This window comes from Vicugna pacos, chromosome 6 (genome assembly GCF_048564905.1).
Source record: "Vicugna pacos chromosome 6, VicPac4, whole genome shotgun sequence".
NCBI lineage: Eukaryota > Metazoa > Chordata > Mammalia > Artiodactyla > Camelidae > Vicugna > Vicugna pacos.
In genome coordinates this window covers 90,786,373-90,807,460 of record NC_132992.1, presented here as the reverse complement: position 1 = coordinate 90,807,460, position 21,088 = coordinate 90,786,373, and the positions used below count along the sequence as shown (strand labels likewise).

Genomic DNA, 21,088 nt, shown 5'->3' with positions numbered 1-21,088 from the left:
CACAGGCAGCAGCAGCTGGAGGACAGGGCCGTCCTAGCACCGCTTCTCTGACCCCGCTCGTTCTCAGGCTCCCCGCGGACGTGCAGGCAGATGGTGCACGTCACTCCCTGCTTTTGGTGCCCCGCGCGATCCCTTAGAAGCGAGAACACACACAGGCAGGGTGTTGCCCCTGGAGGGCCGGACAGACCGGCACACTTACCACGGCGCGCTTCACCTGCCGGGGGGGACTAGGCTGCGGGGACGGCTTCCTGGGCGGCTGCACTTGCTGCGGGGCCTGCGGCTGGGCTGACTGCTGCGCGTCCTTCTGCTGGGACGGGGGCGGCTCGGAGCCTTGGGACGTCTGCGGCTGTGGCACCTGCGGCACCTGTGGGGTCGTCTGGAGAGACGGGGGCTGCTGCAGCTGGTGGGGCGTGTGATGCGGCATCTGCTGTTTCCCTTGTGAGTACAGGTCCAGGATTTGGTGGCAGATGTCTAAACGACAGGCACCAAGACATTTGCCACAAATTAATACTTTAAATAAAATTCTACCTAGAAAAAAAATCCACCCATTTTCCTTTCAGCTACGATTCCCCTGAAGGACCAACATATGGGGGTCAAATCTGTAATTCACCAATCTCTGGTGTGCACGGCAGTGGTGTGCATTTTTATTCCACCAAAACTGTGTGCTTGGACAGAATGAACATTATATTAGACAATTTAATTTAATTAGAAGAGTTTTTATGCCTATTTGGGAAAATCCATTCTCAGGGCTCAAGGTTCACAGGGAAGAATGACCTAAATGTGGAACACGCCTGCAGAAAGCTCAGCATGCCCGGTACCTTCCAGGACATCCACAGGGACGTCCTGCACAAACTGCTCCCACCATCGCCTATACATGGGTTTGGAAGTCCATTCTTGTATTTCAAATTTGCACAGACGTCCCGCAAGATACATCACTGCCACCGCTATGATCTCTGGTTCCCACTGCAGTGACAAGGTCGTGCAGAGACTAGTTCAACAAGAAAAAGAGGTGACTTGATTTGGATGAGCAAATTTAGGATTTATCCAAGGCATGGCGACTAGATGCCATATCTAAATGTTGATTTGCTTATTCTTTCCTATAAATGATCACATAAAGTACTATAAATAAAAGAAACAAGTTTTTAGTCTTCTAAAGGTATAGAAACGAATTACTTTAATCATAGTTACTAATTTATCTGATCTTAAAGAATCAGAATTTCAGCATCTTCAAAACTTGCTACGTCATGGAATACAAATGAAATGGTTGTGTTCTCCAAGTGGTTGAAATCCCAGCACTGAACTGTTTCTTCACATGATGGTAACTCCACTCACACGAATTCTGTTCCCCATGTAGCACCCTGTTATAGCCCTGGGCTCCAAGAACATTAAAGCTCTGAAACCATGATAAGGAAGTATACTTGTGCAGAACCACATGGGTTTTAAGAATCTACTTGCCAAAATTCTCCAGTGCAGTGTTTTGGACTTATGTTTCAAGCTGTGGTAAGATTTCAGGATCCTGTACCACCATGACAAGGCAGGGTACCCCCTCTGCTGGGAAGCAGATGACCTGGACTTTAACCTCAGCTCTGCCATTAACTGGCCCATCACGCTGGGGCAAGTCAGTTTCCTCCATACAAAATAAGGGGTTTGGATTAAATGACACAGAAAGTCCCTGCCTATTTTAAAACACCATAAACCAACATTTGAACACGTGTACCTGTCATTTACAAATGTCCACGCCATTTGAACCAACTTTTGAATTTTGTTTTTATCACCTAGAAATGGGGAAGAAAAGACAAATTAGTAGTAATAGAAGAGGGGAAAAAAGGAATGCACAAGCAGCAACAAGTACTTATTTAAAGCCTACGGTGTGCTCAACACCAGCCCCAGTACACCGCGAAGAGCTTCCGCCTGGGAAACAAGGACAAGCAAGCGGGGCCAAGTCCCGCGCCTGTGTCTTTCCGCATGACCCACGCTGAGCCACCGTTCATGGGAAACCTGGCTCTGAGGCTGCTTTTATTCGGCTATTTAAAAATCCTGACTCATCTTCCTACCTCGTATCACTTGGCAACCGGATGACAGACTCTGTTTATACTAAAAGGAAACAGCATTAACAGCTGTCATAGTGAATCGTCTGGGCAAGCCGTGTCCTGGGCACTTCACACACTGACTCTCCACTTTCCCCTTTGAGAAGTGTAATCTGAATGTCACCAAATTATTATAAAGACTTGATTTCAGAAAGATAGTGTTCTCTTGGTAACTTTTTCTTCTTACCTTTGAGTTGTTTCGCATACTTGAGTAGGAACTGGTACGGATGTTCCACCTGTAAGTCAAACTTTATCGTCTGTAGTAAGATTCTCTCCAGAACCATCACTTCTTCCTAGAAATAAAATAACAAATTTTGGGTTAGTAATTTCAGCCACAGGTCTGAAACAGCATTAAAAAGTGAGCTTTCCTTTAATTCTTCCTTCAACTTATATTTTAGCAGCTATTTTTCACTCCTTTTCTCCTCTCTGTCACTCAGGCCTTTAACATGCTCAGTGATAACGATAAATTCTGAAAAGAACTAAATGTAAGAAGATAAAACAAACAATCAGAATTAATTTTTAAAAACTACTCAAAACAAAATAAACATTCTTAGAAATGTCATTACTTTCAATACATATGAGCACCCTTTACAAAATAGACCTTTAATCTACAGATAATTTAACCGAAACTTAGCTTCTTTCCAGACCTCCACTGAAAAGTCATTTACTGAATAGATCACTATTTTCTCCTTTATTAAACCACATCCTAAACTATCTACACACACACACACACACACACACACACACACAATCTTTTCTGTTCATTGATCTGTTTGTCCACTTCTGTATGTACCAGGATCAGAGAGAGTTAACATTTGGAAGGGAAAGTTCAATTACTATTCCTCTTTAAAAATTTTTTTCTTGTTTTTGCATATCCTCTCCACCACTTGAACTTTAATACCATTTTACTTAGAATTATTCTAGAAAGAGTGAAAGCTACTGATGTTCTTTAGTAGTTTTAAAGTCCTTCCATCCTGGCCCGACATGGGTTCCACATATTTCTTACAAGCTTTATTCTTGGATATATTATTTGACTGCTGCTGTTGTAAATGGAATCTCTTCTTTTATCATACTTTCTAACCAATTAATATCCATAAACAAGTACTACTTGAATTCAATCTCCGTACAGTCTGACTGTTCCTAGCACTTACAGATAATGTAAAATACAATCAAAACACTGTGCGGCAAGAACAATTACAATCACTTGTTTGAGTCGAAGAACAGGCTTTGGAGAGACTGACAGTCTTACCATTAACAGCTGCATAAATCCGTTAATGCTGGGCAGAGACGTGCAGGCACCCGGCCTGCAGGCTGAGGTCTGCGTTACGTCACAGAATGCAGAGGCGATTCTATCGCCAGTATTATTCCAAATGACACAGCAGGACAAGTGTCTGTCCACCCTAGTTTCCCAAGTGTTCTCTCAGAAAAGCTTTTAAAGTCTTAAGACTTTCACACGGTACAACAAAATCCTGACAACAGTTTATTTCCCTCCTGTTTTTGTCACCACCTGTTTCCCAGGAGCTTCAACATCTCTTCTAAATTTAGAAACAATCCTTTATCAAGTGTCCAGACTGCAGACCATACAGTGTTACAAGATAGCCCAAGGCCTCGCCTCCCTTTGTGTTTCAAATATTCAACTAATAGGATCATTCTAGGTCTCTGTGCAAACACCATTCCTCAGGGAATTTCCCCTCAGCCCCACACGACCTGTCCCGAGCACCTGTCTGGGTTCCCAGACTGAGTGCCCTCGTTGCATCTTTCAATAACCTTTTATAGCACTTAACACAACTCATCGTCAGATAGCTGGGCATATGAATATTTGATTAAAATCTACCCCACCAGTCTCCTGTAAAATCCATGCGAGCAAAGGCCACGCCTGCTTTGCTACCTGTTTTAGCTCTAGTGCCTAACACAGAGCCTGGAACAAGTATTTGTTGAATACATGAACAATTAATACAATGAGGGAGAAACCACACAGTTAGAGCAAAGCTAATTAGGCCAGAAAAGTTCCACATGACTCAGGACCTTATCTTTCCTAGTTCCTTCTATTGCTTTCCCCCGAATAACTGCCCTCCACTCTGCCGAGGAAAACGTCTTCCAGTGTCTGCGCTGCTCCCGGAGCCACGGTTCTTTCCTTTGGCTGCTACACAGTCCTGTCTGTGGAGGCTGCACGTGAGGAGGAGGAGGGGCAGGCGGCAAAGCCCCTCTGCCCACCTGAGTCAGCCTGGCCCTGGTCTAAATTAGCACCACCAGTCCCCTCTTCCTGTCTTCTGGGCGCTGGAGCTGCAGAACTTCCATTGAACATATTTCTAAATCCATTCACCTGTTTATAAAAATGTGCCCCTATGAGGAATTCATACTAACAGTGGACAAAAGTTTACTTTTATAAAAGTAATGTAGCATCAGATGTTTTCAGTGCCCATAGGGTTGGCCCAGGTCTTGGTTTCCTGATGAGTCAGTACCGAGGGGAAAGGCTGGAAGTAGAAGGGGACTTCTCCGAAGGCACCTGGGACAGCATACACCAGCCGCTGCCAAGTGCCCTTGCCCCAGCAGGGCTTCCAGATCTTTGCGACTCTTTCCGGGTGACTGCAGCTAATCAGCCATGAGGCTCTGTGACCAAGACCACAACACGTTCCTACCATCATCTCCCTGCTCTGTAAAAGGCAAAATCCTATGGGCACTAAAAACATTATCTGATGCTACATTACTTTTATAAAAGTACACTTCTGACCACTGTTAGTATGAATTCCTCATAGGGTCACATTTTAATAAACAGGTGAACGGATTTAGAAATAAGTTTAATGGACAGTTATCCACATTGACAATACTTACAAAATATTACCATTAATCAAAGCCACAGTATGTGTAAAAACATTCTGGGCCTCTGTTAACTCCTTGAAGCAAGGAGAGAAACTAACACTTTGTACACACGCACGCAGACACTGCCAGCCACACGGAGGGTAATACTCTGCGAGGCAATATCCGCTAGTTAAGAAGAACAGTGAACGGCGCTGAACTTCATCATCTTGGGTAACTGGCTTTAACTGTGATTCTTTCTCTCTACAACCTCAGTTCGTCATTTACTTAACAAGCACCTATGGGATGCCTACTCCTTGCAGCCACTGTACTAGGTGCCAGGCAAAACAGACATGGTCTTAGCTCTCACAGATCCTACAGTTGAGAAGAGGAACATTTTTGTGTGATTATTTGGTTACAATCTATCTAATTATGAGCTGCACACATGTTACGAAGGCTAATTAACAGGGGCTATATGGTGGGGACCTTGGCAGGAAAGAGGGTGGAGGAAAGCTGCCACTGGTCCTGGAAAGTGGTCTTTTTAGAACATAATAAAAGCACGTGTACAGTTACTGTACCACCATTTCCTGACATTGGCAGGGGGTGCGGGGAAAGGAGAAGGATGGATGGTATGACCAATGCCAATCCCGGTGTCTGAAAATAGCTGCAAACGTTAACAGATTCCAGCATTCTTGGGAAGCAACAGACACACGCGTATGTAGACACGTGCTTGTGCACACAGCACCTATACTTCCCGTCGACCCAGAAGCAGCTGGAGAGGAACCCAAGGAGCCAGATTGCTTCTGGGCGTCAAGGCCACAGGGGGATTTTGCTCACACCCCCATTAAAAGTGCTACTGCCCCTAAAGGGCTCAGAACATGGCATGTCACATTAGCAAATGCCACCTAAACGGAGGCCACATTATCTTCCCTCCCTTCTTACAGAAGCGGCAAAAAGTACCTCTGCATAAGGTCCTCTTAGAGACTCAAGGGCCTGGCAGGTAGAGGGACCATACATGGCCACTGTCGACACGAGGAACTCTACCATGATGCTGTCGCGAGGAATCAAGATATAAAGGCAGGAAGTTATGATTCTTACCTTTGGGTCATCTCCAAACTGGCCAAACTGTACATCATTTAATAAACTACGAGCTGTTTTGATGATATCTTTACATTTTTTTGGTGTTTCTTCCACCTTTCCAGCCAGAAAGAGACAACAAGCTCCTGTCACCTGAAAGGAAGACAAAAGCTCCTGAGATACTGTTACCAAAGCTCACACAGAAATGGAAAAGGGATTTTTGGACTTCACAACAAACTGGGCCCCCTCACTCTCCTACCATCCTCTTTCTCACTCACAAACACTCGGACACTCAAGAAGCTAGAAGGAAATTTCACATACAACTCCCTTTCCCCCCATATCTGGCTTCATAAATTATTTTATTATTTTTTTCATATTATGTGCTTCTCTAGTCCAAGTGGTATTATAAACATTCAGTGACAATGAATCAGTGTTAATTATAAATCCTTGATCCTCTGCAATGTGCTTGAAAACACAAACCATTTGGGTTAAAAGCTTTAATATCTCTTAGGAAGAATTTGTCATGTGAGTTTGGAATCTTTGATTTTTCCTCTATAAATTGTACTGGCTGTTGACTATGGACACCTGACTGCAAATATCTTTTCTTGTATTCTCATACTTCTAGACAATGATTTTGTAAGACAATAAATTTATTCATTATAGATATTTATGCCTGCTCTATCTACTTGGAGGAAAAAGCACCCGTTGAGAATCAACAGACCTCAATAAACAAGAACAATCATGTGAAAAAAAATTATTTTAAATTTAGTTTTCTGAATAAAATGTCACGTAAACAAAGTAGATGCCAGAAAGGGAAACAGTCACAGAAACAGATTTTCATTTCACACTGCCACCTTATAGACGCTGACCCCCTGCACAGTGAGCTCTGCGCGGGGCGAGCACTCCTCATGGCGCAGCCCCCGGACTTGGCTCCGCACGGCCTGCACTTTCCTCCCCCTTCCTCCTGCCGCCTGGGTCCTGATCCTGCCCCCCGCCTCCCGCTGCTCTACCCTCAGCTTTTCTCTGCTGGCTCCAACCTCTCCTACAGGCCCCTCTCTTCACAGAATCCCAGCCATGCTAGGTGACAGCTACTGTGCTGGGGGACATAGCTGATCCTGACACAGTCTTCTCCCTAGAGAACGTCACACACTAGCGAGGAGGACACGTGTACAAAACTAAATGAAATCTTGTCGAAACAAAGACCCTCCAGCAGATTACTTTCTGTTACGTCTAATTCTGTCTTCTTCCTGAAACCCTCGAATCACTTTGGTTCACCCACTGCAGCCACAGCTCCCTGGTTCGGCACTTGAGGCTCACCATGGTCTGACTGGTGTCCACCCTTCCCACTCGGGGTCCTCTCATTCCCTTTTCTGCCAAATGGCTTCCTGGCCGGGCTGACTGCAGACTGCACACTTCCCCCATGTCTTTGCTCACTGGTTTCTGCTGGACTACTGCCCTGCCCCGTCTCAGCACATCGAGGCCCTACTTACAGTCAAGGCCTCCTCTCTCAAGTTTCCCCTGACCCCTCCATGATGTAATTACTCTCTCCTCTGAGTGCTCCAGCCTTCCTCCTGCACCTCCCCCACTGCCTTGCTCTCTAACATGTGTTTGAACATGTCAGACCATCCACCCTGGGCTGAAGGCTACTTGAGGCAGGTTCCCTATCAGATCTCCCACAGAGTGTAGACAGCGCGTGTCTGAGGAGTAACCGAAGAATGACTGAGAAGACGTACAGAACATCTGTGCCACCTTGTTCTTTGTGGGCCGTGATTGTAACGCCAAACCATCCTGGGAAATGTAACAAGGAAGTAAAACTTCCCACAAAGTGCAACGTGATTATGGTTCATATTGGCCTAAATAAAAAAAGTTTAAAACATTTTACTATAGTTAATTGAAGAAGCCAAAGTTGAAGCTTGATTTTGTTTGTATACAGTATGTACCTTAAAAAAGTACTCTCTGGAAAACACAGTAAAGCAAGACTACAATCAGTCCACTGAAGGTGACAGAGAATTACAACAGAATTCACACACTTACATATCTTGGGAATTGCTTGAAGGAATGAAACATATAGAAGCGATGAAAATAAATTATTCCAGTTGCCAGGGTATCATAGTGTCTGTTGTTCTGGTTAAGGACTTTAGCCAAGAATTTTTACAGGTCACGTTTTAGTTAAATGTGGAAAAACAATAAAGACAAACAATAATTAACAGTAGCTGCGGTAAAACAAACACTGTCAGCAGTAAAGCAGGTGGGGTGGAGTCTCCAGGTGTCAGAATTCTAGCACAAGAATTACCAAGCTGAAGTTTATGCTTTAACAAAACAGGGCTTCACCATCCTTTAGAAACACCTCAACTGTGACCACTGGATGATGTTTTCCATCCTGGTGGCCACTTGCTCAATGCCTAAGTCAACACATTTAAATGATAAAAAGGAAAGGGGGAGGGTATAGCTCAGCGGGAGAGTGTGCACTTAGCACACGCAAGGTCCTGGGTTCAAGCCCCAGTACCTCCGTTAAAAAATAAATAAATGAAAACCTAATTACCCTCTCCCCAAAAAAATGATAAAAAGGAAAGAGAAAACCCCTGAAGAGCCAAGCAAATTGGGAATAACATTTAAATAACAAAGATACTTAAGAGCTATTTTAGTACAGGCATATTACTATATATTTTGCTACAGCAACTGATTAAACTATTAAATATAGCATCTAGTCTATCTATAACAGCTTCCAGGAGGATCAGGATACAGTCCCAAACGTGTGCCCACATCAAAGATGAACCGAGCCCCCTCTCGGCGGTACCGGGCCTCAGTGGCCGGATCGAGTCCTTCTAGTTGCGAGGGTGTGTGAGCCAAGTCTTTTTTATCCCAGTACCAACATGGCTTTGTGTGGTCCAGGTTTGCAGAGGTTACTGAAGGGCTTGAATTTTCTTTATTTTCCTTCATTTATTGAAGTATACTTGTTCTTTCCAAAAGATTTTCTGAAAATGTTAGACTCCTAAGAGAAAGAGAAGAAGAAATAAAGTTGGATACCTCACATTGAGCAATCGCAATCGTTACGAACAACCTACAATCACAGATTTGTACTTGGTCATAATTTCCAATAGAAGAAACAGTCCTGAGGGAAGTGAGAAGCCCAGGCTCACTCTCAAACACAATTTAACACCTAAATGGCCCACAGAATAATAACCCTAAATTTCATGGCAGCTTAAAGGGAAACCCGCTTTGGCCTCATTTTCCTTTCTCCCCTTCTTCACTAGACCCAGCTCCCTCACGCTGGTCTAGATTCTGTTCTTCAGTGAAACCCAGGCCTGTCTAACCACCCCCCGAAGGGTTTCTGTTTCAAAATTATCCATTTCTTCCCTCTAGCACACAATCAAATTTCCCCTTTTTTAGTTAACTTGCTTTCACTTAGGTACCTTCACATAGAAAAGCTACCAGACTGTATGAATTAATACCTGCACAAGCCACCGAGCTGAGAAATGTAAATCAGGTATGGGTACAGTGACTAGGGAGGAAGGGTGGCGGGAGGTGGTCCATAAAGGAAGGAAGGAGTTCCTTTAAAATAAATTCTTCTTCCTTTCTCATCCTCTACTCTTTCATTCAGAATAAAGAGATTCCCTAAAAGTTCCATGCTGAGAAAAGAAAACAAAAACCAAGGACTCTCACCTATAGGCCACTGTAACATGCAAACTGTAAACTGGAGCAGAGAATAGAAATTTTCAAATAGGGCAGCAAAAGATTCTAAAAGAGGCAGCCGGAACCAGGTTGGTCTGGTTCAGCAAGAAAACAGCAGTCCGATAGCCAGGCTCTGGGCCAGGGAAAGCCCAGCTTTCCCAGCGTGCCCGCCTCACGTCTGCGGGGGAAGGTGACAGGGCTGAATGCTCTCCTCCTCGCACCTGGAAGCTCTATAGAGAGTATGATCTTTCCTCCAACAGGAAGAATTAAGTACTAGCTGGAGAAACGTAACCTCAAACTAATTTACACTCTGTGTGTGACTGAACTGGGCAATGGCTGGGGGTGGTGGGGGCAGGAAGACCAGTTAACTAAAGCTCAGTATATACGAAGAGTATGTAATTAGATGTCAAACTGAGATGTCATTTCTCACCTACCAGACTGGCAAAAAAATCCAAAAGTTTGACAATATGCTCTGCTGGCAAGGCCGGGGAGAAGCAGGTAATCTCATGTATTGCTGATGGGAGTACAAAATGGAACAACTCTCACAGAGGGGAATCTGGCAATATCTAACACAACTACATATGCATTTGCTATTTGATTTAGCAATCCCACTTATAAGAATCTATTCTGACAACACCATCACAAACATGAAAGATGGGTGCACAAGATCATTCACCAAAGTATTGTTTATAATAGCAAAAACTTCTGTAAACAATGCAAATGCCCACCAACAGGGCACTACTGAATAAAGAGGTACATTAACACAAATGGCATACCATGCAGCTACGAAAAAGACTGAGAGAGATCTCTAAGTACTGGTGTGGAGAAATTTCCAGGATCAGTAAGATACAGGCTAGCGTATATAGCATGTTAGTATCTATGTAAGAAAAGAAGGGAAATAAGAATAGACACCTTTACTTAAAAAAAAAACTAATAATAAATGGTTACAGGTGAGGAGGGTAGAGCTCAAGTGGTAGAGTGATGCTTAGCATGCACAAGGTCCTGGGTTCAATCCCCAGCACCTCCTCTAACAATAAATAAATAAAACCAATGACCTCCCCTGCCCCCCAAAAAGGTTACCAACAGGGAATGGGGAAGAGCAGGATGGAAACAATAGGAGTGGGAACAAGACTTCTCAATCTTTTCGTATAGCTTTGACTTAAAAAAAAAAAACAACTTTTATTTAAAAATAATTTTGGATTTATAGAAGAGTTGTAAAGATGATACAGAGAATTTTTGTATACCCTTCACTCAGCCTCCCCTAGTGTTAATGTCTTATGTAACCACTAAAAAATTAATTTTGTTACCTTATTAACTAAACTATATAGCCTTGACTTAGATTTTGAGTGTTTCCAAAAATTCTCTCTTCTGTTCCAGGATCTAATCCAGGATAATATTGCATTCAGCTGTCACATTTCCTTAGCATCTTCTAATATGTAATAGTTCCTCAGTCTTCCCTTGTTTATCACGACCTTGACAGTTCTGAAGAGTACAGGCAGACTGAAACGTCTCTGATTTAGGTTTGTTCGATATTTCCCCTCTGACAGACTGGCGTTTTGAGGAAGGTAGCAGAAGTGAAGTGCCCTCCTCACCAGCTCACATCAGGGAGTAGGAGATATCCGAATGACTTCTTACTATTTATTTTTTTTAACTTTTTTTATTGATTTATAATCATTTTACAACGTTGTGTCAAATTCCAGTGTAGAGCACAATTTTTCAGTTATACACGAACATATATATATTCATTGTCACATTTTTTTCTCTGTGAGCTACCATAAGATCTTGTGTATATTTCCCTGTGCTATACCTTACTATTGATATTAACCATGATCATTTCGTTAAGTTGGGCCTGCCAGGTTTTCCACTGTAAGTTACTATTTTTCCCCTTCTATTTTTTATCCCTTAAAAAGAGTCATGAGGTCAAGCCCATACTCTAGGGTAAGGGAATTAACAGCCACCTCCTGGAAGGAGAAGTATCAAAGAATGTGTGGACCTCTGTTAAAACTACAACAGCAAACATTTGGGGGGAAATCTTTTGCAATGCAAAATAGTATGCAAAGTACGGGTTTCTCAGTGAAGTTCCGCCCATTAATTTCAGCACTCATCTGAGGACCTTGCCTGCAACCGTTACTACTGTAGTATTCTAATGGTGAACTTCTATTTCCTTCCTTCCTTCAACATTATCTGGAATTCTTTTGTAAGAAAGATTTGTTCCTTCTCCCTCGCTTACTTATTTATTCAATCATTTATTTTTACAAGTATGGGTTCATTAATATTTATCTTATTCTTACAGTTATAATACAGTACTACCATTATTTGTTGCTCAAACTGTTCCAGGTTATGGCCATTGGAAGGAGCTCTTTTGGGTCGGCTCCTGAGTTCATTTGTAACTTTGAATTTTGAATCATGTAAGTATTTAATATATTCATGAACTTAACTAAAAAAGCAAATCCTAAAACTCAAAATAAACTCTGTGTATAGCAAACAGGCAACACAACCACACAGAAAATCATTATAAGTAATTTCTGATCTTGTTCCATATTCTAAGTGAGATATAGTCTAAGGACAAAAAAAAAAAACTGCAAGGGACTCTTAAACTCCTTCAGTGATGCGTTGTTAGTAACAGCGTTGTAATTGTCGTAACAGTACTGTAATTGTCAAGGCTTTCTTTTTTCCTTCAGTATATTGTAGGATAAAGCAAATATATAAATGGTATTGTTAGGAATCAAGATTTTTGGTGCAAAGGAAATGAATATATATAAGAAAAAACCTGTAATATTAAATTTCAGTTGAAAATGTCAAAATAAATCACAGTTAAAAATATATACATATATAAATAAATAAAATAAAAAAGTACATATATATCTCAGTTCTGTTCATTTCCAGGTCCTAGAAGCAATGACACTCCTACAATCAAGAACACATCTCGAGCCCAAATCTTAGTTTGCAACACCATCATCCTCTAAAAGGAAGGTCTCCTTTTCAGTCTGGGGTAAAGGCCTGTGTGGGATGTGCTCAGATTAACGGAAGATTATCAAAAGACAGAGGAGTCATCATAGATTCCCACTGGACAAATTCAGGGAATTTAAATATTAAAAAGAAAAATGATGATGATTGATTGTAAAGGAGTGAATAAACAATCCATGAGTCCATGGCAATATTAAAACACATGGATAATAAATCCACTTTACTAGCACTGGTAATAATTTTGGGGGAAAAATACATTTACCTTAATGAAAATGATCCAATTTGGCATCACTGTTCCTATAGGGTGAAAACCTGCCATTATGTGCCCCCTAACATGATGCAATATGAAAAAATATATATCAACCACCTATAAAATATTCTTATTTCCCAAAAGCTGAACCTAAATCCAACCAAGCAGCTTTTACAGTAGATATTGGGGGCAGAAGAACAAGTTTAATGGCACAACGAGGACATACCCTACAAGACAACTGATCTGGTCTCTTCAGAAATATCAGTGTCATGAAAAAATAAAAAATGGCAGGGACTATCCTAGACTTGAAAAGACTAAAGAGGCATTAGAATCACATAAAATGTGTGGACGTTGACTGGATCCTGTTAAAAAAAAAGCTATAAACAAAATTTTGAACAATTAGAGAAATATTAATATGGACTATATATTAGAGGCCATTAGGGAATGACTGTTAATTTTCATAGGAGTAATAGTGATACTGTGATGAGAAAGGAGAATGACTTTACTCTTAGGCGGAAGTATTTCGTGGTAGTGTCATGATGCCTGCAACTTACTTTCAAATGGTTTTGCTAAAATACACACTCCCAGAGCAAAGGTGGCACAATGTTAACATGTGTCCAGGCCACAGGTAAACAATTAACACTGTACTCTTCTCACTCACTACAAAGCCGGGGGGGGAAACCAGATGAGACAGCTTAGGAGAACAGGGGGATTCCCAGCCCCTCTGGTCTGAGAGAGCAGAACTCGCAGTAGCCAAAGAATAGATGTAAATGTGTGGGCAGTACTTTTACATTAAAACAATCTCTGGCTGCACTATAGCATACAAAAAGAAAAGTACACTAATTTTAAGTGTACGGTTTTGGCGGGGGGTGTGGATAGCTCAAGAGGCAGAGCACATGCTTAGCATGCATGAGGTCCTGGGTTCCATCCCAGTACCTCCTCTAAAAATAAAGAAAGAAAGAAACCTAACTACCTCCCTCCAACAAACAAACAAAAAAAAAACAAAAAAATTAAGCGTACGGCTTATTAATTTTCACAACAAACACACTTGTGTAACACCACCCAGTTGATGAGCAGAACATTACCAATACTCCACAAATTCTCCTTTCTTTCCTAACCACTATCCCCCCAAAGACAACCACTGTCTTGCTCTCTATTTCCATCAACGAATCTCTCCTGTTTCTCAAAGATGTGGAATGATATACCACCACTCTTTTATAAGTGGTTTCTTTTGTTTAATATTATGTTTGGGGTTCACCCCTGTTGTTGCTTAAAGCCCTATTTGTTCATTCTCATTATTATTTAGCAGGAGTCTCCAATCAGGGAACAATTTGCCCCCCAGAGACATTTAGTAATGTTTTGCTTGTCATAACTGGGAGGTGGGGGTAGTTACTGCTGGCACCCAGTGGACAGGCCAGGATGCTGCTGAACATTCTTTAATGCACAGAACAATCCTCTGCAAGGAATTAACTTAGTGCTGAAGTTGAGAAGCTCTGCGGTACAGTATTTTATTCTATGAATATAACAATTTATCAATCCATCCTACTGTGGAAGAACATTTGAGATGTTGCTGCTTTCTGATTATTAATAATAGTAATAAATATTCATGTATATTCTTATAGGCATATAGGCAGCTATAAGAGGCAACTGGTCAACTGCTGGATGCCAGTGATTTTGACACCATTACATTTTGATCAGGGCTCACTTCAGAAGCAGCCTTCATGCCAGAGATCTGTGGTTATTACAAACTTTTTTACTGGTTATTTCACGACTGGTATACCTGCAACCCTTGGCAATGAGATCCCTGTAGAGGTGGTGTTAAAGATGGTCACTTAAAGATTTATTTAATAAGATTCCTGGTATTTGTCTAATTACGTATGACTTAACATCATGCTGAGGAAATCAATATCTCAGCACATCTGTAATTTATTCACAGTACACTAGCTGGGAGACTCTAAGATATATTAACCCAACAGTTCTCCATGTACTCATTCATTCAAATATTTTCTGAGCATTTACTATAAGCCAGGCCTCAATGACACAGCAGGAAACAAGAGGGGCAAGGTCTTCCCCCCACCAGAAGCTTACATTCTAGTAGCAGAGACAAAGAGAAACAAGTAGGTCAGCATCTGTCAGGGAGTGGTAAGTGCCATGAGAAATAATAAAGCACAGTACGCGGGGAGAGCGATGCAGTTGGGGCCATTTAGAGATCAGCATAAGGAAGACCAGTTAGACCACAGAGCGTGCAAGTCATGCCTAATGAGGGCCCGGCCCCACCAATGGCAGCGGGAGAAAGGGACACCATAACTGGCTGTGAGGCAAAGGATGGCAAGGGATGATCTGAACTTTGCTTGACAGAGAAGGGTGATGCTAAAAAGAAAAATGCGGAAGAGAAAGAGTTGGTTTTGATGGGGGAGGGAAAGAATCTGGTTCTATAAATATTAGTTTTGAAGAACTTATAAGAAACTTGTGTGGAAATGTCCATCAGACACACAAACAGGCCTGCTGAAATCTGGAAAGAACACATCTACTTGGGATTCATCTACATAGAAGTGACAACTAAAGTTCTGGTGACAGAGCGGTGGAGAATGAAGAAAGAAGGTGTAGGGACAGAACTCTGAAGAACTTGAGGAAGCAGGAAGGAGAGAAGGGGAAGGAATGGTCAAAGGGGTAGGGAAATTTGCACCCTTAATTGCATAAGAAGCCAAAAGATGCCAGCGCTAAGTCAGAGATGGTACTCAACAGTGACAAATGCTACAGAAAAATTAAAGGACCGGCGTTAAGGACAGGTTACTAGACTGGTGATTAGTTATGAGACATTAAATAGTGACTGTAGTGATGGTTGCATAACTCACTGACTCGTACACTTCATATGGGTGATTTGTATGGTACGTGAATTGTATCTCAGTAAAGCAGATATATACACATGTAGACAGACGAACCTTTTCAGAGGTGCAGTGGGGGAGAAGGAAGACACATGGACGGTGAAGAAATGAGCAGGCTGTAAAACAGGTGATAGTTTCTTCAGCATAAAGGAGAATGAAGGATGTCTGAAGCCAGAAGGAAAGGCGGCACTAGAGGAGGCTGAACAAGCCACTGAGGGGTTAACTGGCTAAGAGCTAATAAAAAGCACAGGATAATACAAAGACGTTTCTGTGGAAGGAAGCTCTTTCTCTGAGACAGAAAGAAGGAAAAGTGTGAGGAAGATATTTTAAAAATCACTTAAGGAAGATAAAATAAATCATAAAGGAGTATCTCCACTTCTCTAGGGAAGTGCCAGGACATCTGCTGAGAGGAGAGGGGCAGAGCAGAGGCAAGGGTTAGGGATAATCCAGTAGGGATGAAATAAGGATGGAAAAGAATCTCAGTCCACGAATGGATAAATCATAAGTATATCCATATATGCTTTTTACTTTGTTATCATTGCCAAATCCCATGCTAATAATCTACCACATGTGCCTTTTAGACTCTGGGGCAGAATGAACAACACGTGAAACACAGTGAAAGCAAGTGTACACAAATAGAACAGAAATGGTCCTCTAAATCATTCATCCCCTGAAACAGTTTTGCCTCAGTTCTATAACCCTGTTACCTATTACTCTTTAATTATTTTTTCATAAGACCCTAAAGTTATACATTTTCTCATTAACAGCTCACAATTACTGTGAAAATGACTGAAAGATTTACGAGCTCCGCAAAGTAAAAAGCTCTTAATAAACAAGCAGCATGTCAAGGCATCTTAGACACATCTTTCAAGAATGTGCTTTGCGGGAGGGTATAGCTCAAGTGGTAGAGCACATGCTTAGCATGCATGAAGTCCTGGGTTCAATTCCTAGCACCTCCTCCTAAAATAAAATGAATAAACCTAATTCCTCGCCCCCCCCTCAAAAAAAGTGAAAATAAAAAAAAAAGAATGTGCTTTGGACACATCATTTTACCTAATGAAAGATTAAATGCATTTTCAACATTTAGAATTATGGATATTTACAAATTGGAAACAACAGTAAAGGTCACTACCAAATTTTCTCACCCTGTACAGAGACTGCCTCTAAGCGGTAATATCTGGTCACTCAGTTTCTTTGGGCCACTTTTATTAATGAGACCTTAATAGTTGACAAGGCAGCCTATGGCATTGCTGGTTATCAGTAATTGGTGTTCACATTAATTCTTGTATTTGTCTTATGTTGATTTTTGTCTGTTCTGTTCATGCCCTGCATCTAGTACAGAGAGGGCACAGAATAATAAGTGAATGAAATCTACCTTTCAGCTACTCTCTGCAGCTCCCACCTAGCTCCCTAAGCCTTGGAACTACCTTTCTCTTATCTACTGGTTGGCTTTCAAATATGTGAAGGCAATTTTTCCATTCTCTTCTCTTCTCCTGGGTAAACAAATATTCCCATTTCCTGAACATGTTTCAAGTTTCAAGATCCTCTCCAAACATAGCAATCAACATGGAACACAATACTCTTCATATGCTCTGCACAGTGAATGAAGGGAGGTTATTAAATTCAGCAACATACCCACTGTGTGTCCATGAGTGGCAGCATGCCTGTAAGCTATGTTTTCTTAACCTCATAATTTATCACTGAGAAAATGCAGCCAAAGAGGCATGAAGCAACTTGTCTAATTCACACAGCCAGTAATTGGCAGAGACATAATTTGTCATTAGAGTAAAATACTGCCTTCCCTCAATCTGGGGAAAATTTTACATATATTTCACTTCTATAAACAGGACATTACATCCTAGAACCACTTTTTTTCCCAAGTCAGGTCTTTCTCGTCTCAAACACAACTGAGATTTTGTAAATTTAATCATTCCTGGCAAATTTATATCTTTTTAGTTTTGGTCTATTATTTCAGCCTTTAAGAACTCTTTGAATCCTGAGTGTCATATAACAAACTGGCTATCACTACAAGTTTTGCATGCATTTATTACTTTGAGAAATGTGCCTCATATATTTAAAGTTGGTAATAAAAAAAGTGCTAACCAGAGCAAGGGCAAGACCAGAGCCCTGTAGCTTATCCCTAAAGAACTCTCTCCAGGCTGTCATCAACCCATTAATCAACATTTGGGGTTGGTAATTTGAATGGATATAAATCCATCTAATCAGAACTTACTCAGTATTCATTTATCTCCTGTGTCTATTAGGATAGGAAGAAGGATTATGCTCAGCGTCCTAAGAAAATCTAAACAGACTCATGTCTAGCAACCCCCATCCACCACCAGTCTAGTAAACTTATAACAAAGAAGCATGATTTGTGTCATTGGCTTTTTTTTAACTGAAGCTCTGCTGGTCTGAGAGTATGAGCCCTTTCTTCCCAAGTACACAAACTCTCTTTTTGCTCTCCCAACAAGATTCTAAAATAGACCATTAACAAGTTCTAGATCCAAATCCACCTAATTGCTCTCTGTAGAAACTGACACATTTATCATACTCTAGTCCTCCATCATTAACTGCACTTTTAAGATTTCTCAAAAGCATGAACAATGACTTCACAATCTTATCTACAAGTTTTTTGGTATATCCTTTGAGCCTGAAAATATGGATTAGATTTACTCCAATCAGACAGATTTAATCCAATTAGATATTCTTTATAATCTCAATTACCTTGTACTTAACCCTTCTTGATTTTGTTTGTTTTTACCTAGTTTTAAAAAGAAGTTTTAAAAGAGAAAACATTTTTCTTCCTTCTAGATAGTTAGCAAACTCACTGCTTTCAAATAAAAACTCCTGAAACACATAGTTTATTTAGTAGGCCAAAACTATGACCAATTGTTTTCTTTATGACATTCAATTTTAGAAATGGCATTTAAGATTTAAGGATCTCAGCAATTTTTTTTCTCTATTGCGTGTTGGTGCAAACTACATTTTAAAAATGGAATAAATGTTAAACATGCTTTATGCAAGAATCAACTAACATTTTTGAACGATGCACCGCAATATAATCAAAATGAAACAAAGGTGGGAAAAAAATCCTAAAATTAGACACCAATGGTAGTCACCCTGAAAAACAATCCTGGATAACCATTACATTCATAACCAAGATTATTTAACAGGAGGCAGGCATCATAAGAACACTAACACTTAAACGGATGTCTATCACTACGACTGCTACTACAATCATCCATCCATTCATTCTGCAATACATAGTTTACGTTACGTGATGCTGTGCTCTAGGTGCTGAGAATATAAAGTTCCTTCATGGAGCTTTCATTCTGGTAACATCATTCAAAAATCATAATCACTGCTACGACTGCAAGGCATTGTGCTAGGTATCTTCAAAGAGCGATTCAGAGCGAGATACACAAGCATTACCAAGTTTACCTTAAAAACATAAAAAGGCTACCCTCAACTAACTGGTCTTAGAAGCTGTTCCTAATGTCAGATAGTTTAGCGAAAGCTCCGTTTAACCGGCAAGCCAAATTTAGGGAGCGTTACCCACCATGCTAACAGTCTAAGTGCTTTTAAGTAACCTCTAGATGTATGCTTCTACCTTCCAAGGAACAATTCGTTTAACAACAAACCAAACCACCTAGGAGAGGGTCCGCAGGGGCGGTATCTTGGCAAGAATGAAACCAATCGCGGAAGTGCCATTTCCAAATTCCTAGCCCCACCCTTGTTACATGGCTCTTCAGATTCCGAAGTCAGAGTACCCTAGATGTGGAACAACACCCGAAGTCTCGGGCTTTACCAAGATTAAGACCGACACACTGCGAAATAACTGGGAAGATGTGGGTAATTTGCTGCGGTACGGCGCGCGTGTGTTTAAGACCCCTGTCCCTTCTCCCCACTTGCCAGAAAGTCCCCGAACCCTAACCGCCCCTCATGTTGAGGGCCGCTACCTGTTCCAGAGTCCCGGCCGGCCTCCCTGACCGACTCCTGCGACTCAGACCCCCTCCCGAAGCGCGTCTCGCAGCCCCGCCGTCGCCCGCTAACTTCTATCTGCACCAGGGGGTAGAGGAGGGAAGCGGAATCCGAGGAGACTCCTCCAGAGGATGGAGGCAGGTGGCCATACCCTAATCCGATCTCTAGGTCTGCGGGACGTGAGTGGCGCTGCCCGCGGTCCGTCAGTCACTCACCCCTCGCCTCAGGCAAGCCCCTTAGCAACGTCTCTCCGTGCCGACTGCGGCCATCTTGGACGTGGAATATCGGGGAAGCTACGTCATCGCGCTGCGTCCGCGACGGAAAATAAGCGACCGAAGGGGCGCCTGTCAACCAATCAGAAGAAAATAGAGCTCTCAAAAGAGGAAAGAGCCGCCAGTCTCCTCCCGGGCCCTCCCTGCGGGTCAGCGGTAGCTGCGTGAGGCAAGAGGAGCCCGCTAGAGGGCCCACCCCATCGGTCCCGCCCCCCGGGACGAGAGGGAACTCTGGAGCAACCGAACGTGACTAACGGAACTTCGGCGCGAGAGGCGGGGCGCGGGAGTAGGGGGGAAAATGCCTGTCCTCCAATCAACGCCCGGGCGTGGGCTCAGCCCAGCCAATTACGGCCCCGCAGCTGGCGGGGGCCGAGCCAGCCGCTCTGGCCCAGGAGCCCGCAGGCCCAATGGCTGGGCAGGAACCCGAACCGAACGGTCGGGGGGCGGCGGGGCGGGGTCGCGTCCATGCGTCTGAGCCGCCGGCCAATAGGCGGCGGCGGTGGTGGCCTGGGGGCGGGGCCTGGGGGTGGGCGGAGCCGCGTTGGGCCGTGGCGGCGGGGCTGTCTTAGGCCGCGGTCCCGCCCCTCCCGTCCGGCTGCCGCCGCCGCCGCTGCCGCCGCCGCCGCTGCCGCCGCCGCCGCCGCTGCCGCCGCCGCCGCCGCCTGGGGCTTGGTTGAGGCGGACGGTGGGTCCTGGCCCGAGTGTGGCGCCGCCGCCGCTACGCGAAGGGGCAAGCGGGCAGGTGAGTGCCGGCGGCCGCCCCTCCGCGCGCGCTGCCCGCGGGGCAGACTCGCGCCGCCGCCCCCGAGCGCTGTGAGGCCGCCTCCCGCCCCGGCCGGCGCCCCTCGGTCGTGGTCCGGCCCGCGTCCAGCCGATCGCTCCCGGCCTGGGGGGCGGGGGACGGTGTGTGCCCTCGGGCTCGGGCAGCAGGGCTGGGTGCCCGGGCCAGGCAAGGTCGGAGAGCGCCGCTCGGCCTCTAACCTCCGGCCCTGTCGGGGCGGGGGCGCGCTCGCCCCTACCCCGCCTTCCCTCCTGGCACCCAACGCTCCGGTCCCCGCTCCGGCCGCTCCGGACGTGGCAGCAGGTACAAGGAGCGCCGGC

The 21,088-nt window shown here is 43.4% G+C and overlaps 2 protein-coding genes across 7 annotated transcripts in view; one reads left to right on the top strand and one right to left on the bottom strand.

The window, feature by feature from the left end:
- Positions 1-21,088, bottom strand: part of CCNK (cyclin K) — a 27,082-nt gene extending 5,994 nt beyond the window's left edge. The window contains exons 1-9 of one of the 4 annotated variants that reach the window (XM_072963691.1): positions 20,969-21,088; positions 19,931-20,059; positions 8,704-8,952; positions 7,995-8,076; positions 5,982-6,113; positions 2,275-2,380; positions 1,718-1,775; positions 819-988; positions 200-471 (exon numbers count right to left, since the gene is read on the bottom strand). In XM_072963691.1, coding sequence (XP_072819792.1) covers positions 200-471; positions 819-988; positions 1,718-1,775; positions 2,275-2,380; positions 5,982-6,113; positions 7,995-8,076; positions 8,704-8,900 — 1,017 coding nt within the window. In that variant the 5' untranslated portion in view covers positions 8,901-8,952; positions 19,931-20,059; positions 20,969-21,088. Of the gene's footprint in view, positions 1-199; positions 472-818; positions 989-1,717; positions 1,776-2,274; positions 2,381-5,981; positions 6,114-7,994; positions 8,077-8,703; positions 8,953-19,693; positions 19,811-19,866; positions 20,223-20,968 lie in introns of those variants that run through there. The other 3 variants (XM_072963692.1, XM_006209050.4, XM_072963693.1) reach the window with 3 other exon arrangements.
- Positions 20,522-21,088, top strand: part of SETD3 (SET domain containing 3, actin N3(tau)-histidine methyltransferase) — a 67,216-nt gene continuing 66,649 nt past the window's right edge. Inside the window, exons 1-2 of one of the 3 annotated variants that reach the window (XM_072963687.1) lie at positions 20,558-20,613; positions 20,647-20,729. The gene's annotated coding sequence lies outside the window, so the exon portion shown is untranslated. Of the gene's footprint in view, positions 20,730-20,956; positions 21,072-21,088 lie in introns of those variants that run through there. The other 2 variants (XM_031679390.2, XM_072963690.1) reach the window with 2 other exon arrangements.